This window comes from Anabrus simplex, chromosome 3, assembly GCF_040414725.1.
Source record: "Anabrus simplex isolate iqAnaSimp1 chromosome 3, ASM4041472v1, whole genome shotgun sequence".
Taxonomy (NCBI): Eukaryota; Metazoa; Arthropoda; class Insecta; order Orthoptera; family Tettigoniidae; genus Anabrus; species Anabrus simplex.
Genome location: NC_090267.1, coordinates 510,544,125 through 510,566,180, shown reverse-complemented (window position 1 = coordinate 510,566,180; position 22,056 = coordinate 510,544,125). Strand labels below are relative to the sequence as shown.

General features: G+C 36.8%; 1 protein-coding gene across 2 annotated transcripts in view; it reads right to left on the bottom strand.

Annotated features, from left to right (window-relative positions):
• Nucleotides 1-2,747: 2,747 nt before the first annotated feature.
• LOC136867498 (monocarboxylate transporter 7) overlaps nucleotides 2,748-22,056 on the bottom strand; it is a 104,391-nt gene continuing 85,082 nt past the window's right edge. Inside the window, exons 7-8 of one of the 2 annotated variants that reach the window (XM_067144707.2) lie at nucleotides 12,410-12,601; nucleotides 2,773-3,110 (exon numbers count right to left, since the gene is read on the bottom strand). In XM_067144707.2, the coding sequence (XP_067000808.2) occupies nucleotides 2,995-3,110; nucleotides 12,410-12,601 (308 nt within the window). In that variant the 3' untranslated portion in view covers nucleotides 2,773-2,994. Of the gene's footprint in view, nucleotides 3,111-12,409; nucleotides 12,602-22,056 lie in introns of both variants that reach the window. The other variant, XM_067144708.2, reaches the window with a different exon arrangement.

Here is a 22,056-nt window from a genome sequence, read left to right as displayed (position 1 = left end):
TGCATATTAGTACTATCACCTACAAGTATGTTAAAGGAACCAGTGGTGTACTTGAGCAGTCCGTTGATTGTAGAAACAGGATGATTTCTCTGCACTGGAAATTGTAGGTTATTTTGCATTGTTTTCAGAAGAAATGAAACTGTTTGTTTAGATAAGTAAAACCTTTCCACAAATTTCCTATCACTTAGTTCTTCTTCTCTCCATTATTATACCTTCATGCTTATTTCCATTCTGCTCCAGATATAACAAATCATCTTCAAAACCATCTCCACAAATAGCAGCCATTGCTGATCACTGTTTATGTTTGGTATCTGCTCGAAATTGACTGTTTAACTTTAACCAATAATAATCAGGGATTTCAGGAACGATGCTCTGCATTTTAATTTAAACAAGGGTTAGGATACACTAACCACAAAGGAGGTGGCAAATAGATTGCAGAAGAGCTCTTGCAGGTTCGTGCACTTGGCCATTACCCAGCTAAGATAGGACAAACAAACTGGTTCAATGTAGAAACAGGACTTCGACGAGGAAGTGTATAATCCCCTCTTGATCATAGTCATGGATGAAATCCACAAGAGCGTACTACAACAAAATGGAAGCAAAGAGACAAAGCACTTACTGTTTGCAGACAACATAGTAATATGTGGAGAAGTGGAATATGGGATGAAAGTAAGTGTGGAAAAGAGTAAGGCAGTAGTGATGATGAGAGGTAATAGAGAAAGAAGAGGGAATACTGAAGTAAATGGAAGACCATCACGAGTAGTGAAATCTTCAAATATTTGGGGAATATACTTGCAGAAGTATACTTGCGAATGGGTGACGGACATTCATCCTGATTCCTGACCAGATGTGGAGTCCAAGGCAGTGCACTATCCCCATTATTGCTTATCACCATCATGGATGACATAATGAAGAACATCAAGAAAACCTCTGGTGAACTAAATGCAATGGCTTTCGCTAATGATGTTATGATGTGGGGAGAAACTGAGGAAGAAGTACAGTCGAGACTCAATGAATGGAAGATTAAGTTCCAGGAGTTCAATCTCAAGATAAGTGAACACAAAACAGTAGTGATGGCAATAAACAGAGAGGGATGATTTGCGAACATCATGCTAGGAAACCATCCACTAGAAAGTGTGGAAAAATTTACATACCTGTAATTTCTCGAGATACACTAACCACTAAGGAGCTGGCAAATAGATTGCAGAAGAGCTCTCACTTTTACTAGCAAGTACAAACACTCATCTGGGATCCCAAGTACCAACAAAATAAAAGCTGGTGATGTTTAATCAGTACTTCATACCAATCTTAACCCCTGGTATTGAAACCTGCACCCTCACTAAGAAAGACTCATCAAGGTTGCAGGCATCTGAGATGAAGTTCCTTAAGTCCACAATTCATAAAACCGAACTGAACAAGTTAAGGAACAATGTGGTGGAAGCTGGGATTGTTACACCATTGTTAGATCGGGTCAGCATATCCAGATTGAGGTGGTTTGGGCATGTAATGAGGATGAAGCCAACAAAGACAGCATATGTTAACTTGGAGAGACATGTGGTGGGAAGACCAAGAACCCACTGGATAGACAACGTAAAGATGGACATTGCAGATCGGGGAAGGACATTGGAGGACGTCATTAACAACAGAACGTATCTCAATACGAGAGAATGGAAGAGGCTCGCCAACAGTACCCGGGAAACTGGTACTGTAAAATGATGATGTTGATGACTTGCAGAAGATGGGGAGGGTGTGAGGGGAAATGAAGAAATTGGAGAGAGAATCCAAGCCCAGTGTGTGAGAGATATAGTGAAGTTTTCCACACTTTCTAGTTGATGGTTTCCTAGCATGATGTTCGCAGAGAAATGCAAGAAAATTCTGTATTCAATGTATCACTCACCCAATTTTGATGTAAGTGGCAGGAACATGGACAACAACAAAACATGATGAGAGCAGAATAAAAGCAGCTGAGATTAAATTATTTAGAGGAATAATTGGGAAGACATGAAGAAGGGATAAAATCAGAAACATAGAAATCGGAGAGAAAATTGCATTCTGTAAACTGCAAGCCAAGATAGAGACCAATAAGTTGAAATGGGATGAACACATGATGAGAATGGAAAAGGATAGAGTTTCAAAGTGAGTATTTATGAAGAAAATAATAGGAGGAAGACAACGGGGAAGGCCCACAAAGGGGTGGATGGATACAGTAAAGGAGAGTATAGAGAAGAGAGGAATAAAAATAGAAGAAATATTGGAGGAAGGAAAGAAGTGACTTGTGGAGAGAGAGAAAACTGTGGAGGTCCTTGGTTTGGAGAGAGAATATTTGTTTCAGTCTTATGTTGGAATCTACAGCCTGTTCAACAAATAACTGGAGTTCAAAAATAGGTATCTTAGCAGTTTTTGTGCAGTAACTAGGCACTTGCCAGGCAGTTCTGAAACAATTAGTTATCATACATCAGCTGTTTCTTTGAAAGTGTGTTGGCTGTGTTGTGATAGGGAGATGTCCAAATATTATGAGCAGCATATCAAACTGGGGAAAACTGTTATGCAAACATACAGTTGTGTGGAAAAATATTTGCCAAGACAAAAGAAAGTGCAGCAGGTCAGGTCCAAAGTGAAAATGTTGTTGACGGGCTATACTGATATAAGTGGTGTTGTGCACCATGATTTCCTGCCTCTGGGTCAACGTTGAGGCTTTGGTATTATCTCAGTGTCTTGAAAGGTCTGGGGAGCCTCAACCATGACATTGTATCGCTGAGCACGATTGCCAAATTGTCTACCAGATAGCTTCCATGCGAGCGTTGTATTAGCAGGGAAGGGGTGTACAAAGCTAACGAGGCTGCAGGTGAGCCCACTAAAGATTTATTTTCAAAGTTCAGTTATTTTTCAAATGGGCTCCATATGCATACATCAGTTGTGGTTCGGATGATACTTCACAGTTACAGAATTTCCCAGCATAATGGGGAAGGAATAATCACGAATGGTAAAGATGTTTCAACGGCCAGTCCTTTTCATGCAGAGCATCCCAATTATAGGCTGCATTCCCCACACAGTACCAGCAGCTATTTGGACCCAAGACAAGATCCAAAAGGAGAAGCTATAATCTTTTCCTGAAATAAAGAAATTAAACACAGATTAGAAAGAAGAATTTTCTTTCTTCCGTCTAATAGTAGTGTCAAGGGTTATGAATTTCATGTTGTTGGTCCGTACTGAACTGAGAATAACATATGAATAGTAACACAGTAAAGGTTTCCACCTATTCAGTACTAATATGTATTTACAATGTTATAAATTACATGGAACTAGTTTCGACCCACGTAGGGGTCATCATCAGCCATATTAAAGCATACATAAGTTTTTGTCGAATCCTAAAACATGTTGTTTTTAACTGTAATCATCGTAGGGATTTTATAATTTATGAAGTGAAGTTTGGTAATGAGATGAGAAATGTTAGTATGGTACAGGTGAGTAGTAAATAATAATATATATACAAACAAGTTTGGAACAAAGTACTAGTGAGGTGCTTAGAGTTGTAAAAATATAACCTCGTGAATGTCAGTAGTCCTCGTACTAAAGAAACAACGTAAAATAACACATATAAACATATATACAAGTACGCACAAAGTCTGGAGCGTAAAGAGTGATACTCCGACATTAAAAGACTGACTAGTCGGTCTTGGTCTGTCTGTGGTCTGTGAGCAGCCTATCTGGTTGTCCGAAGTTTTGACGTCGCTTCGCTACCGGGATGGGCCACCTTCGGGTAAGCACTCTTGATTTCTGTTCCAGCTTAAATTGCCTGTAATGTTTGCTTGCTTTTCATATAGGAGTCTGCCCTAACCTCACCTAGATTCGCCAAATTAATTATGTATGACGCCTTAGCTTTTCAACTGAGCTTGCCTGGTTGTTTTCAAGGCTTTCCCCTTTCCTTGTTTCACTAAATATGTAAATTGTAGTTTAATATATTTACCTTGGGGTTTTGCCTCTGGTAGTTCTGTGTCACTTGATGTATGCCAGAGTTTTTGAAAAGTACGTTTAACTTCACTGTAAATTATAATAGCGTTTTACGTTTCTTCTTACTTACTAAATTGCACTGTACAACTGGATTTGTAACTAGATGTATAGTTCGTTTGAATCTTTGAACTTGTAGGAAACTATTGTCAAGAACGTGAATTAATAATTGGTCAGCCGAACATGTAGGTTGTATTTTATTATCGTTATGTGTCGGTACCTTCCGCATGGCAGAATTTGTTTGGAATTTATTTGTAAAATCCATTTGTAAATAATATTTTAAGGATCACGGTTGATTATCTCTGAATCTGCGACCTAAGCCATATCCATGCCCTTGGTAGGTTCCCTGCTCTGTCCCACCTTCCTAGTTTATTGTCATCTAGTTGGCCCTACTGATATTTACTAAAGTTGTTATCGGCGGAGATCCGCGTAGTTTCAGCTGTTTCACTGAGTGCGGAGTGGTTTTTTGTATTGTGTAGTTGCTCTTACTTTCCTCCCTTTATTGAGTTTAGTGTTTTGTTTAGTGTAACCACTGTAGTAGCAGTCACAGTAGTAAAAACTAAAGTACTTTAAGTCAAATGTAAAAGGATATTGGAGCAGCAGAAGGAACAGGTACAGGGTTTTTCTTATAAACTCAAACCTCTCCCACACCCAAGCACCTGTATGGGAGGCATGCATGCAAGGAGTGTGCACGTGTTTCAACTAGCAGCAATAGCCAACTGAATCTCAGTTGTTAACATGGTGAGGCATTTATCATTGCAACACCATACATTCGTACCTTCATGAGCACAGGTTAACATAATTGTAAACAAATTTGAAGCTACTGGCTCAGTGCTCAATAAAAAACATGCACGCACACGAACAGTTTTAACAGAGATGACATTGGTGTGAATCCTGAATGGTCACCAATAAATCACTCACAAACTTAGCACAACAAGAGCACACAAAGCTACAAACCATACAGGTTTACACGGACCCATTGTTTAAAACCTGCTGATCCAGCCACAAGAGTGAGATATTGTGTGTGGTATATTGCATCATTGAATGATCGTTTATTCGACCCACAACTTGTGTTCTTTTTGGATGGGGCCTGGTGTCATCTTAATGGTCGTGTGAACAGTCATAACTCTTGCTATTGGTGTGCAGAAAATCCGAATGGTGTTTATGAAGTCCCTCATTGTGAAGGATGACAATTTCAGGACCATTTGGACTGCAGTTTATTGAAACCAAACTTCATCAGCACTCAGTTTCTTTCGGGTCACAGAAAATTTAAATTTTATTTATTTAAATTCAAAATTAGTAGTAATAACAGTTGTGTTTGCGAAGATGACAAAACTACAACTCATCTTATTTTTGATTGTCCATTCTTCAGCAAAGCTACATATATTTTGGAACAACACTTAAATTGTTGTACAGTAATGTTAGTCAAACCTACTATTAGGATATTTCACAAGATCTGTTGTTTGAATAAATTTTTTAAGTTTATGCAGTTTATTTTAGAAAAAATTTAAGAATAGTTTTTCCTTTTCTCCCAGTTTAGTTAATTTGTGTGTGTAATCACTCACTTCAAAAATTTTGTATTATATGTTTGTACTATTTAAGGTAACTAGTTATAACCTACAGCCCTAATATGCTAGACAAAGTAGGGCTTTAGCATGGGTAATAAATAAATAAGGATTTATAAGAGAGACCCTGTACTAGGTCAAACATCAATTTAGTCTTCGAGAGGCTAATTTTCATACCATACTCATTGCACCTATTTTCAGGTTCCAAGATATTAGACTGCAGGCTTTCGGCACAGTTTGCCATTAAGACCAAGTCGTCAGCATAGGCCAAACTGCTTACTACATTTCCACCTAACTGAATCCGTCCCTGTCATTTTATACCTTTCAGCAGATGATCCATGTGAACTACGAACAACAAAGGTGAAAGATTACAGCCTTGTCTAACCCCTGTAAGTACCCTGAACCAAGAACTCATTCTACCATCAATTCTCACTGAAGCCCAATTGTCAACATAAATGCCTTTGATTGATTTTAATAATCTACCTCTAATTCCATAGTCCCCCAGTATGGCGAACATCTTTTCCCTCGGTACCCTGTCATATGCTTTCTCTAGATCTACGAAACATAAACACAACTGCCTATTCCTCTCGTAGCATTTTTCAGTCACCTGGCGCATACTGACAATCTGATCCTGACAGCCTCTCTGTGGTCTGAAATCACACTGGTTTTCATCCAACTTCCTCTCAACGACTGATCGCACCCTCCCTTCCAAGATGTCAGTGAATACCTTGCCTGATATACTAATCAATGAGATACCTCGATAGTTGTTGCAATCCTTCCTGTTCCCTTGCTTATAGATAGGTGCAATTACTGCTTTTGTCCAATCTGAAGGTACCTTACCAACACTCCATGCTAATTTTACTACTCTATGAAGCCATTTCATCCCTGCCTTCCCACTGTACTTCACCATTTCAGGTCTAATTTCATCTATTCCTGCTGCCTTATGACAACAGAGTTTATTTACCATCCTTTCCACTTCCTCAAGCATAATTTCACCAACATCATTTTCCTCCTCCCCATGAGCTTGGCTGTTCGCAACACCACCAGGATGATTTCCTCTTACATTGAGAAGATGTTCAAAATATTCCCTCCACCTCTCCAGTGATTCCCTGGGATCTATTATGAGTTCACCTGAATTATTCAAAACACTGTTCATTTCCTTTTTCCCTCCCTTCCTAAGATTCTTTATTACTGTCCAGAAAGATTTCCCTGTTGCTTGACCTAGCCTTCCCAGGTTATTACCAAAATCTTCCCATGACTTCTTTTTGGATTCAACAACTATTTGTTTCGCTCTGTTTCTTTCATCTACGTACAAATCCCTGTCTGCCTCGGCCCTTGTTTGGAGCCATTTCTGATAAGCCTTCTTTTTACATTTACAGGCTGCTCTCATTTCATCATTCCACCAAGATGTTCGCCTTTTCCCATCTTGCAAGTTGTCCACTTCATGACCGTATCGATGAGTATAATCAACAAGTATAATTAAAGAACCACCTAATCGATACTTTATTTTTTGCATTGGGCAAAATTAAATATACATTATCACTCACAGAACATGTTTCGACCACTTAGTGGTCATCATCAGCTGTATAGGAAAAACTTAGATGAAAAATATTGGACAATAAGCACAAGCATTAATCTTTAGGTTAAGGAAAAAATATTTGCTGTCTTGATTGTTTGATTGGTAAAAGTTCTTTGGTATCTTCTCTGTTATAAAATGGCAGCCATCTAGTTAGGGCAGCTTGCCTCACGTTATCATATCTTGGAAAGATGTTTATTCCTCGCTACCTTGAGGATCTGTCTTTGTGCACGACCTAGTGTAGTATCGATGTGACACGGTTTGATTGTTCGTGCAATCCACAGAAGAAAAGGGAAGTGGAGTTGTGTCATCTTCTAGTACGTCATTTGAGGGAGGAGGGAGACTTAGCAGTGATTCCGTGACGTCATGCTTGATTATTTCACTTTTTTTGTCTTATTTGTTGTCTGTCGACCCATTCCATGTATTTACTGATGTGCTCATATAAGAGGTCTTTTTGCTCATTCATTTCGTTAAGATTCCGTTCCCCATTTTCTAATTTATCAAGAATAATGTAGATGTTTTCTAGGTTGTTCATTAGTGTTCCATTATTGACGTTCAAATCATAATCCTTGTCCTGGAGATTTTCTACCCTTATTCGTTTGCAGACAGATTTCACTTTCTCTACCCTAGGCCTAGAGATACTTAGCTCACTACAGATCAGATAGTGGTCTGTATCATCAAAAAATCTGCGAAGAACTTGTACATTCATAACAGATTTCCTGAATTCAAAGTCTGTTAAGATATAGTCTATTATGGATCTGCTACCCCTAGCCTCCCATGTGTAGCGGTGAATAGCCTTATGCTTGAAGAATGTATTCGTAACAGCTAAACCCATACTAGCACAGAAGTCCAGCAAACGCTTCCCATTCCCATTAGCTTCCATATCTTCCCCACATTTACCAATCACCCTTTCATAACCTTCAGTTCTATTCCCAACTCTCGCAATGAAATCGCCCATTAGCACTATTCTATCCTAGCTGTTGACCCTGACCACGATGTCACTCAATGCTTCATAAAACTTGTCAACTTCGTCCTCATCTGCACCCTCACATGGTGAATACACGGACACAATTCTTGTCCTAATTCCTGCAACTGACAAATCTACCCACATCATTCGCTCATTTACATGCCTAACAGAAACTATGTTGCGTACAATGATATTCCTGATAAAGAGTCCTACCCCAGACTCTGCCCTTCCCTTTCTAACACCCGTCCAGTACACTTTATAATCTCCTATCTCTTCCTCGTTATCTCCCCTTACCCGATTATCACTTACTCCTAGCACATCCAGATGCATCCTCTTTGCTGACTCAGCCAGTTCTACCTTCTTTCTTCCATAAGCCCCATTAATATTGATAGCTCCCCATCGAATTCCATTTCGTTCGCCAAGTTGTTTCCAAGGAGTCCCTCGCCTGTCAAATGGGAGTGGGACTCCATTACTCCCATAGGTCCGAGGCTTGCTTAAAACGTTCTGAGCTCGGTAAATTCATGAAGCAGGATGCTGCCCTACTTGCACATAGTCCAAGTGAGGATTTCTCCTCTAACGGGTAATGGACCACCGGTGAATTGTATAGTCCTAGCTGCCTGAGCACAAGGAGGGCCATGACTCAGAATATGTCCGAGATGCCCATTCCCATTCCATAGCAACTGGTATCCCGACTCTCAAGACCACTTACTAGGCCACTCAGCCGTTGCCCATGGTTCACGAATTAGGACGTGACTACAGTAACCCACAAACATTATTGTTGTTGTTGTTGTTTTTGTTGTTGTTGTTGTTGTTGTTATTATTATTATTATTATTATTATTATTATTTTTATTATTATTATTATTATTATTATTATTATTATTATTATTATTATTATTATTATTATTATTATTATTAAGTTTGTGTATGCTCAAATATCTTGTTAGGTGCTACAGAAACTAGTACCTACTTAATGTAACTTAGAATATTGCATATTACAGTACTGAAAGGTGGACCATTACGACATTAATTTAATAATTATTACTATCCTCCACCACAATAACACACAGTTAGCTACACATGGCAGATGCTGCCCACCCTCATCAGAGGGTCTGCCTTATAAGGGTTGCACCCGGCTAGAAATAGCCACACGAAATTAATTTATTAATACAATTAAAAATCATTTAGTATTTGACTACACACTAAGAAACTAACAAACACTAAGGAGACTGCGTGGCAGGTGCGTGAATTGTACCTCAGTGTTCATGATCTTGGCAAAAAATATATCCCTGCTATCCTTCCTCACAGCACGCTACTTGCTGTGGTGCAATACAAATCAGTCAGCCGCAACGAACGATATTGTGTGTGTATTTCCGCTAATAATTTTGTTAATAGTTAAATAAAATAAAGGAAAGAAGCAGCTGTTACGACAACAGGGCTGTACAAATTGTTTTTTTAAAATAATCATTCCTATAGTTCCTAGTTTCAGCTGGCTAATCGCTTAATTGTTGCTATTGATTTTAAGTGAGTGGAAGGAAAATAGGAATTGATGAATGAAAATGGAGTGGAAGTCAGTTTTCACAGAAGTGAACGTTGCGGTAAATGAGTGGTTCCAATGTGTTTGAGCAAAAAAACTGTTAGTGAGTGGGGCCAAGATTACAAGACAAAGCACGAGAAATTGCAAATAACCTGAAATTTGAGATTAATTGAATATAGAATTTGTGTGCCACACTGGGTCATTAATCCCTTTTTTGAGAATAGTGCAGTCAAGAAAAATGTGCTAAATTTGTACACTCAGCTGAATAATTATTTCCCAAAGTTGTAATGAACATAAAGGCTATAATACCACTGTAATATCTCCCAGGCAAATATTTAGTTATAAATGATTTAGAATAATCAAAATAAAGATATAATAATTATTATCATGCTTATATATAAGGGGGATGTTCTTTGCTGTCAAATGATGATGATGATGATGACGTTGTTGTTGTTGTTGTTGTTGTTGTTGTTGTTGTTGTTGTTGTTGTTGTTGTTGTTGTTGTTGTTGTTGTTGTTGTTGTTGTTGTTGTTGTTGTTGTTGTTGTTGTTGTTGTTGTTGTTGTTGTTGTTGTTGTTGTTGTTGTTGTTGTTGTTGTTGTTGTTGTTGTTGTTGTTGTTGTTGTTGTTGTTGTTGTTGTTGTTGTTGTTGTTGTTGTTGTTGTTGTTGTTGTTGTTGTTGTTGTTGTTGTTGTTGTTGTTGTTGTTGTTGTTGTTGTTGTTGTTGTTGTTGTTGTTGTTGTTGTTGTTGTTGTTGTTGTTGTTGTTGTTGTTGTTGTTTGAGTCATCAGTCCATAGACTGGTTTGATTGCAGCCCTGCATGCCACCCTATCCTGTGCTAACCTTTTAATTTCTATGTAACTGCTGCATCCTACATCTACTCTAATATGTTTGTCATATTCATACCTTGGTCTACCCCTACTGTTTTTACAGCCTACACTTCCCTCAAAAACCAACTGCACAAGTTCTGGGTGTCTTAAGATGTGGCCTATCATTCTATCTCTTCATTCGTGATATGAGCTATCCATTTCATCTTCAGCATTCTTCTGTAACACCACATTTCAAAATCTTCTATTCACTTTCTTTCTGAGTTAGTATTCATCCATGTTTCACTTCCATACAATGTCACGCTCCAGACGAAAGTCTTCAAAAGCATCTTTCTAATCCCTATAACAATGTTTGAAGTGAGCAAATTTCTTTTCTTAAGAGAGGCCTTCCTTGCTTTTGCTAGTCTGCATTTTATATCCTCCTTATTTCTGCCATCTCTGGTGGTTTTACTTCCCAAGTAACAATATTCATCTACTTCCTTTAAGACTTCATTTCGTAATCTAACATTTCCTGCATCACCTGTCTTTGTTTGACTGCACCCTATTACTTTTGTTTTGGTCTTATTTATTTTCATCTTGTACTCCTTGATGCAAGTATGTAATGGACTAGTATAACTTGGAAACAATGCTCTAAACCTGTGGGTAAATAGTGAAAATATCAAGCTCAGTTAGTAGGTGTTGTTGCTGTTGTTATTATTACTTGTGAGGTGTGGCTATGAAGTTGTTTACATCTATTATTATTATTATTATTATTATTATTATTATTTACGTAGTTATGTACGGATTTCATTTGGTATAAATCATGGTCGTATCATTTATTATTTGTGTGTTGTATGAGATGTCTTGTGTTACAGAACATGTGAGGTTATGTCACGATACTTCTGCTGTACGTTTATTAATACGACTTTATTTAATGTAAGAACATGTAATTAATAGTATATAATTTATTATTACCTGTAAATATGATGTATAAATACGATATAATGTTGTGCAACACAGGATAATAGTTTAGAACAACACACGTTTGTCAGTGGAGTTGTACAGAATGTTCTATTCATTTGTATATAAGTTATTGGAGATTAGAGAAGATTCAAGAAAGCATGTTGTGTCATACTTTTCTGGAAGCCTGGCCAGGCAAGATATATAAAAGGGCAGTCTTGGGTAGTTGAGTTGTTAGTGAGAATCGTTAGTCAAGTTAAGTGTGTGAAATCATGTTGTGATTTTGCTGTTGAAGTGGTTATATTGTGTTGGTAGTGTTCTGTATTTGTTTGACATGCTAATGTGGCAGTCTTCTTCTTCTTCTTCTTCTTCTTCTTCTTCTTCTTCTTCTTCTTCTTCTTCTTCTTCTTCTTCTTCTATTTAGCTCAAGATGGTGGTTCACTTTTTGTGCAGCTATTAGCGTGTATATAATTTGTAAATAAAACAGTGTACACAATTGTCAGTATCTCGTGTGTGCGTCTTTGTGAATGCAATATCCTTCCCCATGACTCCGTCCATTTCTTTCAGCAATTTTTCCACATCTTCCACAGTCTCAGATAAAATAATAATATCATCGGCAAATCTCAAGGTTTTGATTTCCTCTCCTTGGACTTTGATTCCCTTTCCAAATTCCTATTTGATTTCCTTTACTGCCTGTTGTATATGAACATTGAAAATGTTTGATTAATTTTTATAACCCTGTTTGAGTGGACACCTCTTGTATCAGATATTTTTCCCCGGAACCCTCGGTGTCTGCAGAAGAGAGGTTCATCTGTATTATTATTATTATTATTATTATTATTATTATTATTATTATTATTATTATTATTATTATTATTCATATATAGGAAGAGGAACTAGGGACTGGAATAATTTCCACATTCTATGAAATCATTTAAGAAAAGACTCGAGAATCTGCCCTAAATGCAAATCGTTCATTGATTGATAACATACCTAGAGCTAGTGTAAACAGCAAAAGTAGAAGTCCTGTGAACACATCGAGCAGGTTGTGTGCATGTCTGAATTCAAGATGTCCCATTTCTTCTCTCAACATGGGTTTACTGATAATATCTGCAGTACTTGCACCCAGTCGTTGAATCACAGAAGCACATACCAGCCAGAACAGTTTCCTGTCGTAACTCAGTGCTGTAACATACATGCACAATTTTTGTATTTGCTAGCCGTGATAACTTGTGAATTACATGGCTAACAGTAAGAAAGAGAAGGATATTTACAGCCCTACCTCGAAGCAGTGTATCCAGAGGAACAATTAATTAATTAATTTATTTATTTATTTATGACAAAATGTCCCATGAGGCTCTGGCTCATGATGATAATAATAATAATAATAATAATAATAATAATAATAATAATAATAATAATAATAATAATAATAATAATAATAATACTTTATTAATGGTAATACCATTTTACACAACAATAGTGAAAAATGAAACAAAACACCCTAAAAAGAAAGTTCAGTGGAGTATAAGTAGAAAAATATGTACAGATATATACACAGGTTATATTACAAGTAATCACAGGTAAGTAATAGTCAATTCTGGAGATTATGTAAGTGATTTCTAAATTTTGACAATGACCAGTTAAACATATCAATATTTATTTTGTTTAGAGATCTTGACATTCGTTTAATTGGCCCATTGAATGCATAGTTAGTTCTATGCCAATTTGTAGACAATGTATTCATGAATCTCGTGTATCTGTCTGATACATGTACATTAATTTTTTCAAGGAGTTGTGGACAATTCACCAAGGAATGAAGCAATTTAAAAATGAAGAGTGTATCCAGGAATTCACGGCGTTGTGACAGACTATGCAGATTAAAGTACTGTTGTAGGGCTGTATAATCAACATTTTAATATGAGAATCCTGCTCTAAATGAATATAAACTAAGAAATTTATGTTGTACTGAATCTAATCTATGGATAGAGGTCTGATGAGAAGGGTTCCACCGGGCGAGTTGGCCGTGCGCGTAGAGGCGCGCGGCTGTGAGCTTGCATCCGGGAGATAGTAGGTTCGAATCCCACTATCGGCAGCCCTGAAAATGGTTTTCCGTGGTTTCCCATTTTCACACCAGGCAAATGCTGGGGCTGTACCTTAATTAAGGCCACGGCCGCTTCCTTCCAACTCCTAGGCCTTTCCTATCCCATCGTCGCCATAAGACCTATCTGTGTCGGTGCGACGTAAAGCCCCTAGCAAAAAAAAAAAAAAAAGAAGGGTTCCATACAGGTGTACAGTATTCTAGTATAGGGCGTAACATAGACACATACAACAATCGATAGGTAGCTAAGTTTGAAAATTCTCTAGAATATCTAGTAATGTAACCCAATCTTTGAAATGCTTTCTTACAAATATTTTCAGTATGTTCATTAAATGATAGGTTATAACTGAATAAAACACCAAGGTCATTAACTTGTGAAACAGGAGTTAGAATGTTGTTATTACTAAATTTGTACTGAAATGATATTTTCTTCTGGTTTTCAAAAAACAACATTATTTTACTTTTTTCATGATTAAGTTTTAACCCATTTTGAATACAGTACTTTTCCAAATGATGTAAATCTTCTTGAAGTTTTAAACAATGAAGTGGACAATTAATTTGCATAAAAACTTTTGCATCATCAGCAAACAAAAGCAATTCTGAATTCTTAAGTATATTTTAAATATCATTTATGTAAAGCGTAAAAAGTAAGGGCACAAGATGAGACCCTGGAGGAACTTCACTGGTAACAATAATAGGCGCAGATAAATGGTTCCCCATTTTAACAATATGCAGGCGATTTTTAAGATACGATTCAAACCGTGAGAGGAGAGGCCCATTAATTCCGTAGCCCGTTCATTTTTGCAGCAAGATATCGTGGTCGACAGTGTCAAAAGCTTTTGAGAAGTGCAGTCCACCTGAGAGTGGTTCTCTTTTGCATCCAAGAGGAACTGATAGTATAAAAGAAGATTGCTACAGGTTGACCATCCTGAAAAGAATCCATGTTGCTCATCAATGATGATGTTTCTAAAGAGAGGTCTTGATCTTGATCTTGTCAAGAATTGTTGAGTCAAAAATTTTGGAAATATGGGAAAAAATTATAATGGGTCCATATAGTTTTATGTCAGTTTTATCATCATTTTTGAAAACTGGACTAACAAATCCTTTCTTCCATTCCACTGGAAAAACATCTTGGTTTAATGATAAGTTGAACAGATAAAAGAGTGCTTCACATAAAATAAATGAGCAGTACTTGAGCAGGTACGTTGAGACACCATCAGGTCCGACAGTTTTCTTTAATTAAAAATAGGAAAGAATTTCCACCAATCAATACTTGTTTTTTTTTATTGCTTATATTAAGCTACAGGACCGGTTTCGACCCCATATACAAGGTCATCTTTGGCTGAACCATGAATACATATTTATATGATGAAGCTTTGATTAAATTGCATTGTCAAAGGAATGTTATATGATGATGTGCATTTAGTCACATACAAATGGGGCATGTCTTATCGTGAATTGGCATATATGTCAGTATGTACAATATTGCAACTGTATGTCTAAAATATTATGTTGAGGTCCTAAAATTAGTGTATAAAACATATCTTCACTTTTCTTTAATTCCAGAGATATCAGTTTGTTGTAATTTCTGCCTTATTAATGTTTATAACTGACAGATTGACAGAGAAAGGATAATCTTATGACATACTACTACTATTCTGATAAGAAGAATAAACAGATGAAAAGTGGTTGGCAAAAAGATTGGCAACATTTTCTCCAGTATCTGCTGTAACTTCATTAAGATGCATCGTTGAAGGAATATTATTACACGACCTTTTAGAACTTAGATATTGCCAGAATTTCTGTGATTGGAAGTAATACTTTTTTCACAGTTGGAGACATACATTGTATAGCAAGATTTGGATTTATATTTGCATTCATTTTAATTTCAAGAAATGCTGATAATCACTATTGAGACCTGATATTTTGTACCACTTGTGTGCTTTCTTCTTTTCAATAATCAGTGACTTCAAATTATGATTATACCACTTTGGGAATTTGGGAGTCTTAAAATTCTGTAGAGAGATGTAAAATTCCATGCCATATTGTAGTACTGAATAGAAGGTTTCTACTGCTTTATCAGTTGATACATTTTGAAACATCACCTTCCAGCTGAACTGTAACAGGTAATAATTTACTCCCTTATAGTCACCATTTAAAAAGTCAAAATAAAAACTATCAGCAGGTAAGGAATTGTATAGCTCATTTATATCTAAAGAAATCTCTAATGCTGGGTGGTGTCTATTGAGGGGGACAATACTTTCATTACTAGATTTGACTTCAAAGTACAGTACATACTTTTCTTAAGGTGACACAAAAATTACATTTAATATACTACAGCTTTTTCAATAACGTGACAAGTACATTTTTGGATAACTGAGACATAGTTGTTGTTTTTTAACATGTTAACATAATAGTTTTTCAGAAGTATATTCAGATATCGCATGGCTGTACGATATTAAATATGGACAATATATTAATGTATTATTTAAAGCAAGTTATATAGACATTATATTAATATATCAGTATATTCCTTCAGTTTTTTCTTAAAACATTTAACCGATTTAGAGTTCTTTATAACAGGAGGCAACACATTTTATTCCCTAAACATTGATGATTCTATGCCTTTCACTCCATAATTTACTGAACTGGAGTGAGAGGAACATATTCTTATTGATCCTCTAGTTTCATATCTATGAATTTCACTAAAATGGGAGAACTTAACAGCAGAGTGAGTTAATTTCCTGTCTAACTTATACATAAAGACTGGTGATGAAAATGCAATTTCTTTATGGAATGGCAGAATATTTGACTCTGAAAAAACTTCTTATGACAGTTTGAGGATTTTGATTGCTCTTTTGTGTAAGATTTTCAAATTATAAGTTGACAAAATTCTTACGTTCTCATAGTAAGTTAAATGAGTTTGGTAAAAATGTAATCCCCATTAGGACTGAATCTGTCTCACAGTTTTTCTTAATGACTTTTACCTGTGCATCTCTTCAAGACTCCCATTCTTGCAACAAAAAAAAAGAAAACTCTCTTTACTCTTACATCATCTGTATAATATCTGACCTTGTAATAATTAAGAGGGGAATTCCTCAAGGCAGTATTATTGGACCTTTTTGTTTTCTTATATATATAAATGATATGAGTAAAGGAGTGGAATCAGAGGTAAGGCTTTTTGCAGATGATGTTATTCTCTATAGAGTAATAAATAAGTTACAAGATTGTGAGCAACTCAAAATGACCTCGATAATGTGGTGAGATGGACAGCAGGCAATGATAAAGCGGGGTTAAAAGTGAGGTTGTGAGTTTCACAAATAGGAAAAGTCCTCTGAGTTTTAATTACTGCATTTTGGGGTGAAAGTTCCTTTTGGGGATCATTGTAAGTATCTAGGTGTTAATATAAAAAAAAGGTCTTCATTGGGGTAATCACATAAATGGGATTGTAAATAAAGGATACAGATCCCTGTACATGGTTATGAGGGTGTTTAGGGGTTGTAGTAAGGATGTAAAGGAGACGGCTTATAAGTCTCTGGTAAGACCTCAACTAGAGTATGGTTCCAGTGTATGGGACCCTCACTAGGATTACTTGATTGAAGAACTGGAAAAAAATCCAAAGAAAAGCAGCCCGATTTGTTCTGGGTAATTTCCGACAAAAGAGTAGTGTTACAAAAATGTTGCAAAGTTTGGGCTGGGAAGAACTGGGAGAAAGGAGATGAGCTGCTAGACTGAGTGGTATGTTTCGAGCTGTCAGCAGAGAAATGGTGTGGAATGACATTAGTAGACGAATAAATGTGAGTGGCGTTTTTAAGAGTAGGAAAGATCACAATATGAAGATAAAGTTGGAATACAAGAGGACAAATTGGGGCAAATATTCATTTATGGGAAGGGGAGTTTGAGATTGGAATAACTTACCAAAGGAGATGTTCAATAAATTTCCAATGTCATTGAAATCATTTAAGAAAAGGCTAGGAAAACAACAGATAGGGAATCTGGCACCTGGGCGACTGCCCTAAATGCAGATCAGTATTGATTGATTAATTTTCATATCAAACTAACAGCCGTTCTTGAACTGCAACCATCTTGGCACTGAAAACACCACCCTGAAAGTGTTGAACCACCCATAAACACAAATTCTGCTTACGGCTTCTGTTTCATACACTTGCACCAACATCGTATGCATCTGCGTCACTGTTTATCACAGTATACAACAAAACTTGATGTTAATTCATTACTCCATTGTACTATGACAAGCATCTTCACACGCACTGACCACAGCAGACTAACCTGCTTCAGCTCCGTGTGTTCAATACTCGAGATGATTCTCTATTTACGCAGTTTCACGATGTTCCCATTGTGATATTGATTCATTCACCGTACTTTTAAGACACACCTTATATAATAGTTTGACATATTCTGAATTCAGTGTTGAGTTGATATCTATAATTATGGTTCTCACAACAGAGTAAGTGTTTCTGGTACCCGCCCCTGGTGGCCATTTTTGTAAAATGTTGAATATCTATATTTTTCAATGAATTTTAACCTTTTTTTTTGGAGATATATCTCTTCTGGAACAGTAATGTTGGCAGCTTTCATTATTGTATTTATAAAAATTTTCGAGTAACAATATTTTAACTTTCATTTTATCACCATTGTTATAAAAAGTCCTCGACATCACAATTAGTTTTTCCATTTGGCACCAAATTTTGCAAAAGTTTGCTGGATAGTTAAGCTCAACCAGAGGTCCTCACGCTGGGCATTCTGTCCCGAAGGCGCCCCAGCACTGTAAGTGGGCGGGCTGGCAGGCGATGAGTGAGCGTATGCTATTCAACCACAGTGACGTTGTGGCTACGTCACAAGCCGCGAAGGTTGGGCGATAGTTCTTGCAGTCACTCTCGATCCCTGCTGCGATACGTGAGTTTGAAATGGAGGCAGAAAATAATTAAAGAAAGAGGACAGAAATCCACGTCAATTTCAATTTACGTTATAAGAAATAAGCTATTTATGTTCATGGCAGTTTATGTATTTTGACAGGATACAATAAAGAGTTAGGCCTATAACCTCAAATATTTGTATAATATACATAATTAACTACAATTACAACATTGAAAGAGGAAATAACAAAGTATCAACCACCCAGTCTCGGTTTTAAAGGTGAAAATGGAAAAATCCAACTAAACAACAATGGCAATTGAATGGATGGAAACCATAACGGTATAAGTTGCATTTTGGTCATTCAGAGAAAAAGGCATTTAAACATCTTAACACTCATATAAAGCGAGCTGTTTGTAGTTATACCACCCATCACTAGAGCGCAGAATATTACTGCTATCACTTGTATCTCTTTGCTGGTGAAAGGATATATCCTCTCAGAGTTACATTCTGCACTTAACTCATTTTTTTCATCCATTCAATTGTGAAATTTTGGCACGTTATTTTGAAAAACTACTGAACTGTGAAGAACCTGAAGAAAGATTAGAATTCAGTCAACCACAAACAAAAGCTAAACCCTCGGACCCACCAAATGAGAAAGAAATATATGACATAATCCGAAGTCTGAAAAACAATAAGGCTGCAGGGGAAGACTTGATTGTTGCAGAACTGTGGAAAGAGGTAGGCAGTCAAGCAAGACAGGAACTGACAAACATAATACAAGAAATCTGGTGAACGGAACAAATCCACGATGATTGGAAGATCACACTGAAATACCCATTATATAAGAATGGTGACAAAACAGATGTGGACAATTACAGAGGAATCTCCCTAGTAGCAGTTACATATAAAATACTGTTAAAAGCTCCTCATAATAGAATTGAACCAATAATAGACAAACAAATTGGAGAACCAAGGTGAGTTCAGAAAAGGCAGATGATGTGCAGAACAGATTCTAAACCTGAAAACTATAATACGAGACAGGGTTACAAAGAACAAGAAATATGTCATAGATTTGTGGACATCAAAAAAGTGTACGATTCAGAAGACAGAACTTTGCTACTGAATATTTTAGACGAATTTGGAGTTAACACAATATCAGTCAATATTATTAGCCAAACTCTGACTGAAACAAAGTCCAGAGTCAAATTTATGGGAGAGATCTCAGATGAATTTGAAATTAAAACCGGTGTCAGGCAGGGAGATGGGCTTTCCCCGATTCTTTTCAATATCGTCCTGTAAAAGGTAATAAGAGTATGGGAAGAAAGACTTACAGGAAGGGAACTCCATCATGAGGTAATGTTAGGTTCAAAACACAAAGGGGTTGGTGTAAACTGTCTGGCTTTGCTGATGACATAGCAGTCCTCTCTGGAAGTGTAGAGACAGCCATAGAAGCAATTCAACCTTCTGAAAGAAACAGCAGGAAAAGTTGGATTTCAGAAATCCTTTGAGAAGACGAAATTCATGTCAAATATTCATAGGATTGACCCACAGAACTAAAAAGAGAAATCAAGAAGGTGAATAATTTTAAATAACTAGATGAAATAATTGAGGTTAATGGACTCGATGAGGAAGCAAACAGATGAAGAACTGGAACTAGCAAGAAGAAGAATCTCTCAACAACACAGTAATCAAACCAGAGAGTCTGTATGCCACAGAATATATGTTCTCTATGAAAACTGGTGAAACAGAAGAGATAGAGAAGAAAAAAGGAAAATATTGAGGAAAATTTGGGGACCAGTGAAAACGAAGAAAGGAGAGTTTAGACATAGGAGGAATAAAGATCTACACAAGGATGAAGAAAATGAAAGGCTGTTATACATGATCAGAAAGAGAAGAAATACATTTTTGGTTACATAATGAGGATGAAGAACTATTGCCCGCTTGGCCATCAGACGATATAGATCAATTTTTGATAGTGAGGCAAAGTCTTTCATAGTCCATTGGCACTGCCGGTGGCTACAATTAGCCTACACAGTGGCCTCCACGATATGCACTAGCCATGCCTCTGGGTAGGTGTGCTAGATACCAACTGATGAGCCCAGCCTAGCACACGGGGGCGAAACGCTGGCAACCAGGAATGAGTTAGCTGGAAAATTTATAATGTCCAATAATGGAACATTTATATTGGTATTATCCTTTTGTTTCCACTTTGGAGCAATCTACTCCAATGATTAGTGTGTTTGCCTTGACATTCGGTAAACCAAGCTTCTTATACAGACCTTCTTTTATTAGATTCGATTGAGATTCTGGATCCAATAAGGCTCGGCATGTCATTCTTCTTCCATGAGCATCTTTGATGACAATTAAAGCTGATGACAAAAATATTTGTGATGTTATTTCTTTCGCCGAGCTCTCATTGAGAGAAGCAGGTAAATGCTGAGATTCGACACAAAGGTTTATGGGCACTTGGTTTTCTTTAACATTTTGTTTTGTTTGTTATCTTCCTCAGCATGTAAAAGTGTGTTGTGTAGAAGTCCACATTTCTTGCATTTTGATCCTCTACAATTTTTTTGCAATATTTCCTGGTTTCAAACAGTTATGACACTGTCCTTTTTCTCAGAGCAGTTTTCTTCTGTCTTCAACTGGTTGCTTAATTAATTCTTGACATGTAAAAATGGGATGACTTCCACCACACAGATTACAGATTGCCTGAGACATCGTCATAATAACTTTTTTGCTAGGTTGTTTGTCCTTCGGATTTGCCTTCGTGTTCAATGCCTTGGTTTTGTTGTGATTTAACAGCATATATGATTGGGAATGTTCAGTTAAAAATTTGAAGAAATCATCCAATGTTGGCATCTTCTCTGGAGTGTTGCCTTTCACCCTTTCCTGCCAGTCTCTTTGCTCAATGAAATCCAGCTGCTTCTTTGCTAGATGAATAACCAATGTGTCCCAATATTGTACCAGTTGCTTCACTGCTTGTAATGAAGGCATGTGAGCTTGAATATGAAATAGTAACTGCCTGATTGATTCAGATTTATTCTCTTTAAAAACTGTAGGAAACTTAATCTAGATGTGTCTCGATTATCATCATTTGATTATCATATGTATCTACAAGCAAGTTCCACGCACTTGTGTAGTTTTCTTCTGAAATGGTAAAACCTTGAATGACTTTGCGTGCCTCTCCCTGCAAAAGACCAATCAGATACTGATATTTTTGAATGTTTATTAGTGGAGTATCATTATGAATGGATGACTCAAAACTGTTTTTAAAATGCAACCATTTTGTGAATTCACCATTGAATTCTGGTAATTTAATTTCTGGTAATTTCTGTATTCTTCTGTTATGATTTTGTGGAACTTCCTGTTGATGAATGGTGTTGTTTACGGCCGTGTTCATTCGAGCTAGCAAATTATTTTGAACATCCTCTGCTTCATCTATTATCATTTGCAGTTGTGTAGCTGCGCGGAAATAAATAGATTTAAATAGCTCTCGCTCTCCCTCACATTCCTCTTGAAACTGTAGTGCAGCTGTTTCATCAGTGATCTCTGTTTCCTCTATTTTAATTTGTACTTCTTCAAAAGAATTCCATAGCTCTTCACATGTTTTAATTCTAACCTTCGCCTCTGATTTTGACATGTCAGCTGTAATTGACTTCAT